The following is a 16,842-nucleotide window of genomic DNA, read 5'->3' as shown; positions in this document are numbered from 1 at the left end:
AAAACCATTGTAGGGGAGTTCTAACACTTGGTGTCTCTAACGTAATAACCAAGGTATAGGGTAGCAGCTTATCCAACCTAACAAGTAAAACCATTGTAGGGGAGCTCTAACACTTGGTGTCTCTAACGTAATAACCAAGGTATAGGGTAGCAGCTTATCCAACCTAACAAGTAAAACCACCGTAGGGGAGTTCTAACACTTGGTGTCTCTAACGTAATAACCAAGGTATAGGGTAGCAGCTTATCCAACCTAACAAGTAAAACCACCGTAGGGGAGTTCTAACACTTGGTGTCTCTAACGTAATAACCAAGGTATAGGGTAGCAGCTTATCTAACCTAACAAGTAAAACCATTGTAGGGGAGTTCTAACACTTGGTGTCTCTAACGTAATAACCAAGGTATAGGGTAGCAGCTTATCTAACAAGTAAAACCATTGTAGGGGAGTTCTAACACTTGGTGTCTCTAACGTAATAACCAAGGTATAGGGTAGCAGCTTATCCAACCTAACAAGTAAAACCATTGTAGGGGAGCTCTAACACTTGGTGTCTCTAACGTAATAACCAAGGTATAGGGTAGCAGCTTATCTAACAAGTAAAACCATTGTAGGGGAGTTCTAACACTTGGTGTCTCTAACGTAATAACCAAGGTATAGGGTAGCAGCTTATCCAACCTAACAAGTAAAACCATTGTAGGGGAGTTCTAACACTTGGTGTCTCTAACGTAATAACCAAGGTATAGGGTAGCAGCTTATCCAACCTAACAAGTAAAACCATTGTAGGGGAGCTCTAACACTTGGTGTCTCTAACGTAATAACCAAGGTATAGGGTAGCAGCTTATCTAACAAGTAAAACCATTGTAGGGGAGTCCTAACACTTGGTGTCTCTAACGTAATAACCAAGGTATAGGGTAGCAGCTTATCTAACAAGTAAAACCATTGTAGGGGAGGTCTAACACTTGGTGTCTCTAACGTAATAACCAAGGTATAGGGTAGCAGCTTATCCAACCTAACAAGTAAAACCATTGTAGGGGAGCTCTAACACTTGGTGTCTCTAACGTAATAACCAAGGTATAGGGTAGCAGCTTATCCAACCTAACAAGTAAAACCACCGTAGGGGAGTTCTAACACTTGGTGTCTCTAACGTAATAACCAAGGTATAGGGTAGCAGCTTATCTAACCTAACAAGTAAAACCATTGTAGGGGAGTTCTAACACTTGGTGTCTCTAACGTAATAACCAAGGTATAGGGTAGCAGCTTATCTAACCTAACAAGTAAAACCACCGTAGGGGAGTTCTAACACTTGGTGTCTCTAACGTAATAACCAAGGTATAGGGTAGCAGCTTATCCAACCTAACAAGTAAAACCATTGTAGGGGAGTTCTAACACTTGGTGTCTCTAACGTAATAACCAAGGTATAGGGTAGCAGCTTATCTAACAAGTAAAACCACCGTAGGGGAGTTCTAACACTTGGTGTCTCTAACGTAATAACCAAGGTATAGGGTAGCAGCTTATCCAACCTAACAAGTAAAACCATTGTAGGGGAGTTCTAACACTTGGTGTCTCTAACGTAATAACCAAGGTATAGGGTAGCAGCTTATCTAACAAGTAAAAACCATTGTAGGGGAGCTCTAACACTTGGTGTCTCTAACGTAATAACCAAGGTGTAGGGTAGCAGCTTATCCAACCTAACAAGTAAAACCATTGTAGGGGAGTTCTAACACTTGGTGTCTCTAACGTAATAACCAAGGTATAGGGTAGCAGCTTATCCAACCTAACAAGTAAAACCATTGTAGGGGAGCTCTAACACTTGGTGTCTCTAACGTAATAACCAAGGTATAGGGTAGCAGCTTATCCAACCTAACAAGTAAAACCATTGTAGGGGAGTTCTAACACTTGGTGTCTCTAACGTAATAACCAAGGTATAGGGTAGCAGCTTATCTAACAAGTAAAACCACCGTAGGGGAGTTCTAACACTTGGTGTCTCTAACGTAATAACCAAGGTATAGGGTAGCAGCTTATCTAACCTAACAAGTAAAACCACCGTAGGGGAGTTCTAACACTTGGTGTCTCTAACGTAATAACCAAGGTATAGGGTAGCAGCTTATCCAACCTAACAAGTAAAACCATTGTAGGGGAGTTCTAACACTTGGTGTCTCTAACGTAATAACCAAGGTATAGGGTAGCAGCTTATCTAACAAGTAAAACCACCGTAGGGGAGTTCTAACACTTGGTGTCTCTAACGTAATAACCAAGGTATAGGGTAGCAGCTTATCCAACCTAACAAGTAAAACCATTGTAGGGGAGTTCTAACACTTGGTGTCTCTAACGTAATAACCAAGGTATAGGGTAGCAGCTTATCTAACAAGTAAAACCATTGTAGGGGAGCTCTAACACTTGGTGTCTCTAACGTAATAACCAAGGTGTAGGGTAGCAGCTTATCCAACCTAACAAGTAAAACCATTGTAGGGGAGTTCTAACACTTGGTGTCTCTAACGTAATAACCAAGGTATAGGGTAGCAGCTTATCCAACCTAACAAGTAAAACCATTGTAGGGGAGCTCTAACACTTGGTGTCTCTAACGTAATAACCAAGGTATAGGGTAGCAGCTTATCCAACCTAACAAGTAAAACCATTGTAGGGGAGTTCTAACACTTGGTGTCTCTAACGTAATAACCAAGGTATAGGGTAGCAGCTTATCTAACAAGTAAAACCACCGTAGGGGAGTTCTAACACTTGGTGTCTCTAACGTAATAACCAAGGTATAGGGTAGCAGCTTATCCAACCTAACAAGTAAAACCATTGTAGGGGAGTTCTAACACTTCAGATGATGTTGGGTGTCTCTAATGTAATAACAGAAGTCAGTTTCAGGATCTGTTCAGGTATTGAGCTCTTTTGAGTATTCAGAATGTTCTTTTATGTAAGATGTGTAAGTTTTTATATGATATTCATATCGATTATTATTGTCAAGTGAAAGTATATACACCACTGGGAATAAACTAATATTACAGAAATGCAAATTCATCAATTGAAATTCAATATTATTAACTGATTAAATTTTCATTTTTTTGCGTTGCCTGCCAATGCAGGAGACATATAGAGATCACAATGTCGGCGGTAGTGGTATTGTTCGCATAAGAGGTCTCCACGTGATAACTCAAGTTTCCTGGGGCTTATCAAGCTCAAAACATTACACAGACCTTCCTTACCAAAGGGGCTTGCATTGGATTGCTTTTCAGGCCTAAAAGTCAAAGGTCAAGGTTACTGTTACTAGAAATAAAAAAAAAATAGTTTCTGTGCCATAACTCAACATTCCTTGGGCTGATGAAGCTCAAACTATGTACAGACCTCCCTTACCAAAAGGGCTTGCTTGTGCTTGCATTTTAGGTCTGGAGATTAAAGTCAAGGTCACTGTAAGTGTTATTATAAATATAATCTGTGTTTCCATGTGCTTACCAAAGAGGCTAGCATGGGATGGCTTTTCAGGTCAAATTTCAAGGTCTCTGTTACCCCCCCCCCCCCCCCCCCCCCCAAAAAAAAAGAAGTGTCCGTGCCATAACTCAACTTTCCTTGGGTTGATCATGCTTAATACAGATCTTCCTTACCCAAGGGACTTGCTTGGGATTGCATTTCAGGTCTGGAGGTCAAGGGTCAAGGTCACTGTTACTAAAGAAAGAAAATGTGTTTCTGTGCGATAACTGTCATATATGTGCATTATCTGTCTAGAATTCAAGATGTTTTATGATCTTCAAACACATAATAAAGATCTTTCCATTTTTTTTAAATTGTATCATTTTCTTTGTAATCTCCGAACATGCTGCGCAGGCGACACATACACTTCTATGGAATTCTTGTTTTATTTCTTTAATAACAATTAAGCCTGTCTATAAAGGTCATGCTAGTAAAGAAATCTTTTAGTCAGGTGGCTGTTAGATAGATGTCATACTGATTGAGTTGTACATTACATTGGAAACTCAAGCTTTTATGGACAGAATTTTGTAAGACAGAGGTTGTCTTCAGGACAGATTTAATTGTAATACATTTCAAACTTCTTTTGAATAAGGGCTTAATTGAATAAAATGGTTTGGAAATATTAATTCATAAACTTTTGGAAAAATTCAGGTAAATTGATTGCACTTATTAATAAACAATTTAGCTCTAAGTCTATTATATAGATACATTTCTGTTGTTCTTGTTGAATTGTTAAGTTTTTAAAATTGTATTTGTAACCTTTAAGTCAAGGTCATAAGAATTAATCAGAATATAGAACATAAGATTTCAATGCGTTTTCTTTAGGTTACTACCTGTACATAGAGGCCAGTAGTCCCAGACGAGAAAATGACCGAGCTCGCCTGACTAGTCAATTGTTTCGGAAGTCCTCCAGACAAAGATGTTTCCAGTTCTGGTATAATATGCAGGGGAACAGTATTGGGACGCTCACAGTGATCATGAATATTAACAGTGTGGACAGACCTATCTGGACTCTGAGTGGGAGTCAGAATGGCAGCTGGATATTTGGGCGTGTACCCATCACCAACAACCAAAACAATTTCAAGGTAATCCTGTCACCCTTCATCTTAAATTCTCTATAATATATCTATATGATCATAACCTGATAGTGAAGTAATTCAAGCCTCGGCATTACCATTAGATTTAAGTCTTTGTTGTGCTTCGTTTAACTTGCTGTATATTATGACTGATAGCTGGCCATCGTTGGTACCCGTGGTAACGGAATACAAGGAGACATTGCCTTGGATGACTTCGCTGTGAGGAATTCACGATGCACAAGTAAGTCAACATGCTGCTAAACTCACTTTCTACAAAACCTTTATATGGGATTTTACAGATATTGTTCATCTGCTAGAAGCTGATATTGAAATCAGGCTTGTTTTTCATCCTGATGTAAAATTTTATAGAATAGATACTTTGTATATGCCACAATTAATAAATACATTGTAAACATTTTCGAGTTGACAGCTGTATGTTAAAAGAAATTAGAAAGAATGTCAGAAAGTTTCATTGCATTTTTAGCTCACCGGTTACAAGTAACCGTGAGCTGATGCTGTACCCCCGGCGTTTGAGTCGGCGTCCCACTCCACTTATAAGTTTTTGGGATTGGTTTTTGGAAAGCTAGTAAGTCCAAAAGTATACACCTCACACCCTTCTAATACATTCATTAGAGGTCTAGGAGTGATGTGGCAAAATCATGCAGAACAAATTTGTGATTTTTTTGCATTTTACCATTTAGTGGACTTAAATTTTTTGGCACCAAAACCAATGTTTTGGAGGTAAGTTTCAGAAAGCTTGTAAGTCCACACCCTTCTTATTAAATTTATACATCCATTAGAGGTCTAGGAGCGATATTATGTGACATACAATTTCAAAATGACATGCTTATACATACATAGTGTGATTGCTGCCGCCAGTGAGCTTTCACAATCATTGATTGCACTTGTATCCTTTGCTTTCATCAGTATCTCCCAGAAGTGCTCAACCATCGACGACAATTACAACTAAACCACCAACTACTGTAACATCCAAATCAACAACACCTGGTGGAACGCCTTCACCATCAAGTCAGTCTTCTACTTACATTTTAGTTAAAAGAGAATTAGTTGTATCACATTATTGAATCTCAATGACTTCTTTCTCACTCCAAATGTTTAATGACCTTATTTACAAAATCAGGAAGTTGAGTTTCTCTTCCACACAATACTGAACATTGTTTCACCAATATATATTTTTGGCCATTTTCTATGAAATGAAAATACTGATAGTGAAAGATCAGATGATTGAACAAGAATTTATGTTAAATGTTTAATAACAGATTGTCAATCATCTTACAATTATAGGTGCAAACTCTGTCACATGTAGTTTTGATTCAAACTTCTGTGGTTGGACAAATCCTACAAATGATGACTTTGATTGGACAAGGCATAGTTCGTCCACTGCAAGCACCCACACCGGACCTAGTGCTGACCACACCTCTGGACGTAAGTTACTAAGGAGGGTTATCTATTTTATAGATCAGTCCTTATCTTTTTTATTAACTTTCATCTACATGTATGACTGCATTTCATATAATTTGATTATGGAAACATGAAGGGAACTAACTTAAGAAAATTCTGTAGTCAAAGGTTAAATATGGCTATAACAACGTTGTGCTGGATGGATAAGGAGTGGACTAGTTTCGACACTTAGCCATGTCGTTGACACTTAGCCATGTCGTTGACACTTAGCCATGTCGTCATCAGAACAAATTTAAAATACAAACATTCAGGTATAAGTATAAAATGCGGTGCCTTGCCTATAGTGACAATGACAACAAGTTGTTGTGAATGATGTAATGCATAGTACACAATAAAATGACGTCATCAATAACAGTGAGAGCAGGTAGCGGAAAAATTATATTTTACACGGACATTGCATCTCCCACCTCCCGTATATTAAGAAAATTCTGTATAATTTTATATGTATTCCAGACCTGGTGATGATTTGGAAGTATCCAAGTCATCAAACTCCTTAAGTGTTATCTTTATCAATTTATTCCAAAACTCTGTCCTGTTGAACAATCTAACACTGTCCTGTATGCTGTAGATGGTTACTACGTGTTCACTCTGTCCTGTTGAACAATCTAACACTGTCCTGTATACTGTAGATGGTTACTACGTGTTCACTCTGTCCTGTTGAACAATCTAACACTGTCCTGTATGCTGTAGATGGTTACTACGTGTTCACTATGTCCTGTTGAACAATCTAACACTGTCCTGTATACTGTAGATGGTTACTACTTGTTCACTATGTCCTGTTGAACAATCTAACACTGTCCTGTATACTGTAGATGGTTACTACGTGTTCACTATGTCCTGTTGAACAATCTAACACTGTCCTGTATGCTGTAGATGGTTACTACGTGTTCACTATGTCCTGTTGAACAATCTAACACTGTCCTGTATGCTGTAGATGGTTACTACCTGTTCACTCTGTCCTGTTGAACAATCTAACACTGTCCTGTATGCTGTAGATGGTTACTACGTGTTCACTATGTCCTGTTGAACAATCTAACACTGTCCTGTATACTGTAGATGGTTACTACTTGTTCACTATGTCCTGTTGAACAATCTAACGCTGTCCTGTATACTGTAGATGGTTACTACGTGTTCACTATGTCCTGTTGAACAATCTAACACTGTCCTGTATGCTGTAGATGGTTACTACGTGTTCACTATGTCCTGTTGAACAATCTAACACTGTCCTGTATGCTGTAGATGGTTACTACGTGTTCACTATGTCCTGTTGAACAATCTAACACTGTCCTGTATGCTGTAGATGGTTACTACGTGTTCACTATGTCCTGTTGAACAATCTAACACTGTCCTGTATGCTGTAGATGGTTACTACGTGTTCACGGAGACATCAAACCGAAAAGCCAATCAGAGAGCGTTACTGCAGAGTGTTCAAGTGAGCCAGACTGGTCCACACTGCCTGGTGTTCTGGTACCATATGTATGGGTCAGATATTGGAACTCTCAATCTGTATGTTCAGACTGGGGCATCACCGGGCTCCCCAGAATGGACACGCAGTGGTGAGCAAGCAAATGCATGGAGGGAAGCAAATGTGACGTTCTCACCTACTGCTCCCTTCAATGTGAGTATGATACTGTTTGATAATTAAATCATTCCCCTCAAAATGATAAATCATTGACGAAGGAAACAGGCTTTAACTATTTCTTTAATTAAAAAAACAAATGTCACTATTATAATAGTTTCAAAACTTGTGTCATCTATTTATGAATAAATGGAAACTTTTATGCTCTTTTAGCTCATATTTGAAGGCATCATGACAAATGGCTACCGTGGTGATATATCTTTGGATGATATAACTCTGACAGCTGGAACATGTTCAGGTACTATTAAAACAAAAAATCAGTTATTGGTTCATTAAAACAAAATATCAGATATTGATATCCAGTACGATGAATTGAAACAAAATAATATTTTTCCATAGCAATGCAAGATATTTCTTATTTGTAAGATAAAATATTCCTCCTTATTACACAATTATGATTATTTTATATTACTGTGGTATAAATTCATTTTAATATTTGATATTGTAGTTCCGGAGAGATATTATCTGCAATACATTTTCTCAGATGTTTTTATCAAAGTTAGAATACAATATGTTTTTATTTTGTTTTATAAGCATATTGGTGCAGGGAGATTTTTATTTGCTGATAAAACAAGGAACACTTGGAACATGGCCATCTTAAAGTTTTTCACACAGGTAGTTTTAGACATTAGAAATGCTTATTGAAGTGTTATAATTTGAAGGGTCGTCACCATTAAGTGGAAGGGCATGTACATTTGAGGATGTTCATATCTGTGGATATACACAGGACAGTACTGATACTTTCGACTGGACACGACACTCTGGAGCAACAAATAGTGCAGGCACAGGACCAACTAATGACCACACCTACAAAACCAGTCGAGGTATGTCCACAAACCCTACAATAATCACACCTACAAAACCAGTCGAGGTATGTCCACAAACCCTACAATAATCACACCTACAAAACCAGTCGAGGTATGTCCACAAACCCTACAATAATCACACCTACAAAACCAGTCGAGGTATGTCCACAAACCCTACAATAATCACACCTACAAAACCAGTCGAGGTATGTCCACAAACCCTACAATAATCACACCTACAAAACCAGTCGAGGTATGTCCACAAACCCTACAATAATCACACCTACAAAACCAGTCGAGGTATGTCCACAAACCCTACAATAATCACACCTACAAAACCAGTCGAGGTATGTCCACAAACCCTACAATAATCACACCTACAAAACCAGTCGAGGTATGTCCACAAACCCTACAATAATCACACCTACAAAACCAGTCGAGGTATGTCCACAAACCCTACAATAATCACACCTACAAAACCAGTCGAGGTATGTCCACAAACCCTACAATAATCACACCTACAAAACCAGTCGAGGTATGTCCACAAACCCTACAATAATCACACCTACAAAACCAGTCGAGGTATGTCCACAAACCCTACAATAATCACACCTACAAAACCAGTCCAGGTATGTCTACATACCCTACAATAATCACACCTACAAAACCAGTCGAGGTATGTCTACATACCCTACAATAATCACACCTACAAAACCAGTCAAGGTATGTCCACAAACCCTACAATAATCACACCTACAAAACCAGTCGAGGTATGTCCACAAACCCTACAATAATCACACCTACAAAACCAGTCCAGGTATGTCCACAAACCCTACAATAATCACACCTACAAAACCAGTTGAGGTATGTCCACAAACCCTACAATAATCACACCTACAAAACCAGTCGAGGTATGTCTACATACACTACAATAATCACACCTACAAAACCAGTCGAGGTATGTCCACAAACCCTACAATAATCACACCTACAAAACCAGTCGAGGTATGTCCACATAACCCTACAATAATCACACCTACAAAACCAGTCGAGGTATGTCCACAAACCCTACAATAATCACACCTACAAAACCAGTCGAGGTATGTCCACAAACCCTACAATAATCACACCTACAAAACCAGTCGAGGTATGTCCACAAACCCTACAATAATCACACCTACAAAACCAGTCCAGGTATGTCCACAAACCCTACAATAATCACACCTACAAAACCAGTCGAGGTATGTCCACAAACCCTACAATAATCACACCTACAAAACCAGTCGAGGTATGTCCACAAACCCTACAATAATCACACCTACAAAACCAGTCGAGGTATGTCTACATAACCCTACAATAATCACACCTACAAAACCAGTCCGAGGTATGTCCACAAACCCTACAATAATCACACCTACAAAACCAGTCGAGGTATGTCCACAAACCCTACAATAATCACAACTACAAAACCAGTCGAGGTATGTCTACATACCCTACAATAATCACACCTACAAAACCAGTCGAGGTATGTCCACAAACCCTACAATAATCACACCTACAAAACCAGTCGAGGTATGTCCACAAACCCTACAATAATCACACCTACAAAACCAGTCGAGGTATGTCCACAAACCCTACAATAATCACACCTACAAAACCAGTCGAGGTATGTCCACAAACCCTACAATAATCACACCTACAAAACCAGTCGAGGTATGTCCACAAACCCTACAATAATCATACCTACAAAACCAGTCGAGGTATGTCCACAAACCCTACAATAATCACACCTACAAAACCAGTCGAGGTATGTCCACAAACCCTACAATAATCACACCTACAAAACCAGTCCAGGTATGTCTACATACCCTACAATAATCACACCTACAAAACCAGTCGAGGTATGTCCACAAACCCTACAATAATCACACCTACAAAACCAGTCGAGGTATGTCCACAAACCCTACAATAATCATACCTACAAAACCAGTCGAGGTATGTCTACATACCCTACAATAATCACACCTACAAAACCAGTCGAGGTATGTCCACAAACCCTACAATAATCACACCTACAAAACCAGTCGAGGTATGTCCACAAACCCTACAATAATCACACCTACAAAACCAGTCGAGGTATGTCCACAAACCCTACAATAATCACACCTACAAAACCAGTCGAGGTATGTCTACATACCCTACAATAATCACACCTACAAAACTGATTGAAGTTTTGCCTCAAACCCTCCAATTACATCCTTAGCTTTGAAAAAATTAATTAATAACAAATCTTTAAACTGATGTTTCTCCAATTGAGTGGCAAAATTACACTTTTCAGGAAGAGTGAAATTTTGTTGTAAAAATATGATTTAAAGATGAATTGCAATATTTGCTGTTTCTTAAGTGATTCCTTCACATTTACACATTTTTGATACAGAGGTTTGGTAAAAATACTGATATTTTAGGGAATTTCGCAGTTTTCTTAAAAATATGCAGAGGAGACATAGCATTACTTGTTATGTTAAAGGCTAAACTTGGTTGGTTGCAGGTCATTATATGTACATTGAGACGTCATCTCCACGGAAACCAGGTGACAAAGCACGCCTCATCTCTCCAACTTACACTGACAGCCAAGCCATGTGTGTCCAATTCTACTACCATATGTATGGCTCCAATATCGGGGCGCTCAATGTCTACATACAGGTATGATTATTGTTGATTTTTAGGGTAAAACCTTGTCTAGAGGACTGGTTAACTTATCCCATATCATATCTCATTTCCCTTTAAAACTGGTCTTCTCCTGAGTGTCTGAATGGATTTAGACTAAAGAATCAAAGTCAACAGGACTTTATAGTACTGTTGTTATCTTTTTTTGTCTCTGTACTTATTTATATATGAAATATTCAATGTATAACTCTATAAATATTATTATATTTACAACAATTGTGATTAGTGATACAAGCAATATTAAAATAATTCCCGATGGTCTTTATGGAACTTGCATGGATTTAAGCTATTCTGTGGGAGGAAGTTGGAGAAACCAGAGGGAAAACCTCTGTGGAACCCCCCCCCCCCCCCCCCCCCCCCCCCCTCCTACATTATCAGTTTCATATTTTATCAGACAACTGTCTTATTGTTACACTGTCTTATTGTTACAGTCTTATTGTTACGCTGTCTTATTATTACACCGTCTTATTGTTACACCGTATTATTGTTACACCGTCTTATTGTTACACTGTCTTATTGTTACACTGTCTTATTGTTACAGTCTTATTGTTACGCTGTCTTATTATTACACCGTCTTATTGTTACACCGTATTATTGTAACACCGTCTTATTGTTACACTGTCTTATTGTTACACTGTCTTATTGTTACACCGTCTTATTGTTACACTGTCTTATTGTTACACTGTCTTATTGTTACACCGTCTTATTGTTACACCGTCTTATTGTTACACTGTCTTGTTGTTATACCGTCTTATTGTTACACCGTCTTATTGTTACACTGTCTTATTGTTACACCGTCTTATTGTTACACTGTCTTATTGTTACACCGTCTTATTGTTACACTGTCTTATTGTTACACTGTCTTATTGTTACACTGCCTTATTGTTACAATGTCTTATTGTTACACCGTCTTATTGTTACATTGTTACACTGTCCTATTGTTACACTGTCTTATTGTTACATTGTCTTATTGTTACACCGTCTTATTGTTACACCGTCTTATTGTTACACTGTCTTATTGTTACACTGTGTTGTTGTTACACCGTCTTATTGTTATACTGTCTTATTGTTACAATGTCTTATTGTTATACTGTCTTATTGTTATACCGTCTTATTGTTACACTGTCTTATTGTTACATTGTTACATTGTCTTATTGTTACACTGTCTTATTGTTACATTGTTACACTGTCCTATTGTTACACTGTCTTGTTGTTACACTGTCTTATTGTTACACCGTCTTATTGTTACACCGTCTTATTGTTATACTGTCTTATTGTTACACTGTCTTATTGTTACACGGTCTTATTGTTACACCGTCTTATTGTTACACGGTCTTATTGTTACACTGTCTTATTGTTACACTGCCTTATTGTTACAATGTCTTATTGTTACACTGTCTTATTAGTCCCCCACCGGAATCCGGGGGGGACTATAGGTTTGCGTTGTGTCCGTCCGTCCGTCCGTCCGTCCGTCCGTCCTTCCGCACACTATTTGTCCGGGCTCTATCTCCCATACTATAAGACACTGGAACTTCATACTTAGTGTGTGGGTTCCCTGTGGGAAGGCGGTGTGTTGCATACAAAAACCGGGTCACTGTGACCTATATTTTGACCTCTGACCTACATTAAAGAAAAAGCTTGTCCGGGCTCTATCTCCTACACTATAAAGCACTAGAACTTAATACTTAGTAGTATTGTTCTCTGTGGGAAGGCGGTGTGTCGCGTACAAAAACCGGGTCAATGTGACCTATATTTTGCTATTTTTTGACCTCTGACCTACATTAAAGTAAAAGTTTGTCCGGGCTCTATCTCCTACACTATAAAGGACTAGAACTTAATACTTGGTAGTATGGTTCCTTGTGGGAAGGCGGTGTGTCGCGTACCAAAACCGGGTCACTGTGACCTTTATTTTGCTATATTTTGACCTCTGACCTACATTAAAGTAAAAGTTTGTCCGGGCTCTATCTCCTACACTATAAAGGACTAGAACTTAATACTTGGTAGTATGGTTCCTTGTGGGAAGGCGGTGTGTCGCGTACAAAAACCGGGTCACTGTGACCTATATTTTGACCTCTGACCTACATTAAAGAAAAAGCTTGTCCGGGCTCTATCTCCTACACTATAAAGCACTAGAACTTAATACTTGGTAGTATGGTTCCCCGTGGGAAGGCGGTGTGTCGCGTACCAAAACTGGGTCACTGTGACCTATATTTTGACCTCTGACCTACATTAAAGAAAGAAAAATTTGTCCAGGTTCTATCTCCTACACTATTAAGGATTAGAACTTTATACTTGGTAGTATACTTCCCTGTAGAAAGGCGGTGTGTCGCGTACCAAAACTGGGTCACTGTGACCTTTATTTTGCTATATTTTGACCTCTGACCTACATTTAAGTAAAAGCTTGTCCGGGCTCTATCTCCTACACTATTAAGGATTATAACTTTGTACTTGGTAGTATAGTTCCCTATGGGAAGGCGGTGTGTCGCGTAACAAAACCGGGTCACAGTGACCTATATTTTGACCTCTGACCTACGTTACACAAATACCTTGTCCGGGCTCTATCTCCTACACTATAAAGATCTCGAGATAACAACCCGGTGGGGGACTGTAATTCGTTGAATTATCTTGTTGTTACACTGTCCTATTGTTACACTGTCTTATTGTTACACCGTCTTATTGTTACATTGTTACACTGTCTTATTGTTACACTCTCTTATTGTTACACTGTCCTATTGTTACACTGTCTTATTGTTACATTGTTACACTGTCTTATTGTTACACTCTCTTATTGTTACACTGTCCTATTGTTACACTGTCTTATTGTTACATTGTTACACTGTCTTATTGTTACACTCTCTTATTGTTACACTGTCCTATTGTTACACTGGCTTATTGTTACATTGTTACACTGTCTTATTGTTACACTGTCTTATTGTTATTTTGTCTTATTGTTACAATTTCCAACATTTCAAATGAAGCTAACCCTGATAGCCTAGTAAACCTCAATAATTCTTATTAACCACAAAGTTTGATAAGAAAATTGGTGATGAGATGAATAGTTATAATGAGTAATAAACATACTTTCATATCTTGATCTTGGAAGTACAGATTATGTATGAGCTACAATGCCTATGATAAATTATGTAAATATAAAGAAATCCAGATTTCCATACCTCTGTCTATCAAGTCCACATGCCTTTTATACAGTACTAACATTACTGCTGACTTTTCACAGACTGGTGGTCAGTTGGGCAGAGCTGGTTATTCCATGTCCACCAATGCAGGCAATTCTTGGCAACTTGGGGAAATGACAATTCCATCGTCAGCAGCTACTGCAGGTTACAAGGTATCTATCCACTAACAGAACAATTATTTCAAAGCTGATTTAGTTTAATGATTGTGTTATAATAACAATTTAACACTGCCGTATCTAAAAATAATTCTTGCATTGAATTGAGTAAACCTGTAACTTGTCTGTTCATGTTAGTCTTTGTCAGTAGTTTTAACAAATATTATGGAATATTCCACAAATTAATAAATATTGATAAATAAGGAATAATCCAGTCATTGTTGTCTGTCTTTGTCAGTAGATTTAATAAACATGGAATATTCCACCTCCTTTGTATGGTCTCTGATAAAACACAATGTTGACAGGTTGTCTTTGAGGGAGTACGAGGATCAAATGCAAGAGGGGACATTGCTATTGATGACATCAAATTTAAATCGGGACCTTGTCAAAACCCAGGTAAACAGCATCTTAAGGATCAGTGGTTTGTGGTGAAATCCCAGGTAAACAGCATCTTAAGGAATCAATGATTTGTGGTTTAAACCCAGGTAAACAGCATCTTAAGGAATCAGTGGTTTGTGGTGAAATCCCAGGTAAACAGCATCTTAAGGAATCAATAGTTTGTGGTTAAAACCCAGGTAAACAGCATCTTAAGGAATCAGTGGTTTGTGGTTAAAACCCAGGTAAACAGCATCTTAAGGAATCAGTGGTTTGTGGTTAAAACCCAGGTAAACAGCATATTAAGGAATCAATGGTTTGTGGTTAAAACCCAGGTAAACAGCATCTTAAGGAATCAGTGGTTTGTGGTCAAATCCCAGGTAAACAGCATCTTAAGGAATCAATGGTTTGTGGTTAAAACCCAGGTAAACAGCATCTTAAGGAATCAATAGTTTGTGGTTAAAACCCAGGTAAACAGCATCTTAAGGAATCAATGGTTTGTGGTTAAAACCCAGGTAAACAGCATCTTAAGGAATCAGTGGTTTGTGGTTAAAACCCAGGTAAACAGCATCTTAAGGAATCAGTGGTTTGTGGTTAAAACCCAGATAAACAGCATCTTAAGGAATCAATAGTTTGTGGTTAAAACCCAGGTAAACAGCATCTTAAGGAATCAATGGTTTGTGGTTAAAACCCAGGTAAACAGCATCTTAAGGAATCAGTGGTTTGTGGTTAAAACCCAGGTAAACAGCATCTTAAGGAATCAGTGGTTTGTGGTTAAAACCCAGATAAACAGCATCTTAAGGAATCAATGGTTTGTGGTTAAAACCCAGGTAAACAGCATCTTAAGGAATCAATAGTTTGTGGTCAAATCCCAGGTAAACAGCATCTTAAGGAATCAATGGTTTGTGGTTTAAACCCAGGTAAACAGCATCTTAAGGAATCAGTGGTTTGTGGTCAAATCCCAGGTAAACAGCATCTTAAGGAATCAATAGTTTGTGGTTAAAACCCAGGTAAACAGCATCTTAAGGAATCAATGGTTTGTGGTTAAAACCCAGGTAAACAGCATCTTAAGGAATCAATGATTTGTGGTTAAAACCCAGGTAAACAGCATCTTAAGGAATCAATGATTTGTGGTTAAAACCCAGGTAAACAGCATCTTAAGGAATCAGTGTTTGTGGTTAAAACCCAGGTAAACAACATCTTAAGGAATCAATAGTTTGTGATTAAAACCCAGATAAACAGCATCTTAAGGAATCAATGATTTGTGGTTTAAAACCCAGGTAAACAGCATCTTAAGGAATCAGTGGTTTGTGGTTAAAACCCAGGTACACAGCATCTTAAGGAATCAATGAATTGTGGTTAAAACCCAGGTAAACAGCATCTTAAGGAATCAATGGTTTGTGGTTAAAACCCAGGTAAACAGCATCTTAAGGAATCAGTGGTTTGTGGTTAAAACCCAGGTAAACAGCATCTTAAGGAATCAATGATTTGTGGTTTAAACCCAGGTAAACAGCATCTTAAGGAATCAATGCTTTGTGGTTAAAACCCAGGTAAACAGCATCTTAAGGAATCAATGGTTTATGGTTTAAACCCAGGTAAACAGCATCTTAAGGAATCGGTGGTTTGTGTGGTACATTTATCATTGTACATTTACCACGGTACATTTATTATGGTACATATCATGGTACATTTGTTATGGTACAATGTATATCATTGTACATTTACCATGGTACATTTATTATTGTACATTTATTGCTTTGGCATGGAATAGGGTACCAGGGTAGGGTATTATTTGTAATACATTAGTAAAGTGACAACAGGGAAATAACCTTTTAATCAGTTGGGTGATCTGACAACATTTAACATGATGGTGTAAACAAATTTGTCATTTTGGCATGGGAGGGAGGCACATTTTGGTATAAG

The 16,842-nt window shown here is 38.2% G+C and overlaps 1 protein-coding gene across 1 annotated transcript in view; it reads left to right on the top strand.

Moving 5' to 3' along the window:
• The window catches only part of LOC117335860 (MAM and LDL-receptor class A domain-containing protein 1-like), a 28,516-nt gene extending 13,505 nt beyond the window's left edge, over window positions 1–15,011 (top strand). The window contains exons 9-18 of the mRNA XM_033896107.1: window positions 4,291–4,550; window positions 4,698–4,782; window positions 5,469–5,570; window positions 5,847–5,987; window positions 7,385–7,641; window positions 7,816–7,900; window positions 8,325–8,486; window positions 11,017–11,171; window positions 14,431–14,541; window positions 14,850–15,011. Coding sequence (XP_033751998.1) covers window positions 4,291–4,550; window positions 4,698–4,782; window positions 5,469–5,570; window positions 5,847–5,987; window positions 7,385–7,641; window positions 7,816–7,900; window positions 8,325–8,486; window positions 11,017–11,171; window positions 14,431–14,541; window positions 14,850–15,011 — 1,520 coding nt within the window. The remainder of the gene's footprint in view (window positions 1–4,290; window positions 4,551–4,697; window positions 4,783–5,468; window positions 5,571–5,846; window positions 5,988–7,384; window positions 7,642–7,815; window positions 7,901–8,324; window positions 8,487–11,016; window positions 11,172–14,430; window positions 14,542–14,849) is intronic.
• Window positions 15,012–16,842: the final 1,831 nt, after the last annotated feature.

This window comes from Pecten maximus, chromosome 10, assembly GCF_902652985.1.
Source record: "Pecten maximus chromosome 10, xPecMax1.1, whole genome shotgun sequence".
Taxonomy (NCBI): domain Eukaryota; kingdom Metazoa; phylum Mollusca; class Bivalvia; order Pectinida; family Pectinidae; genus Pecten; species Pecten maximus.
This window is presented reverse-complemented; position numbering and strand designations above follow the sequence as displayed.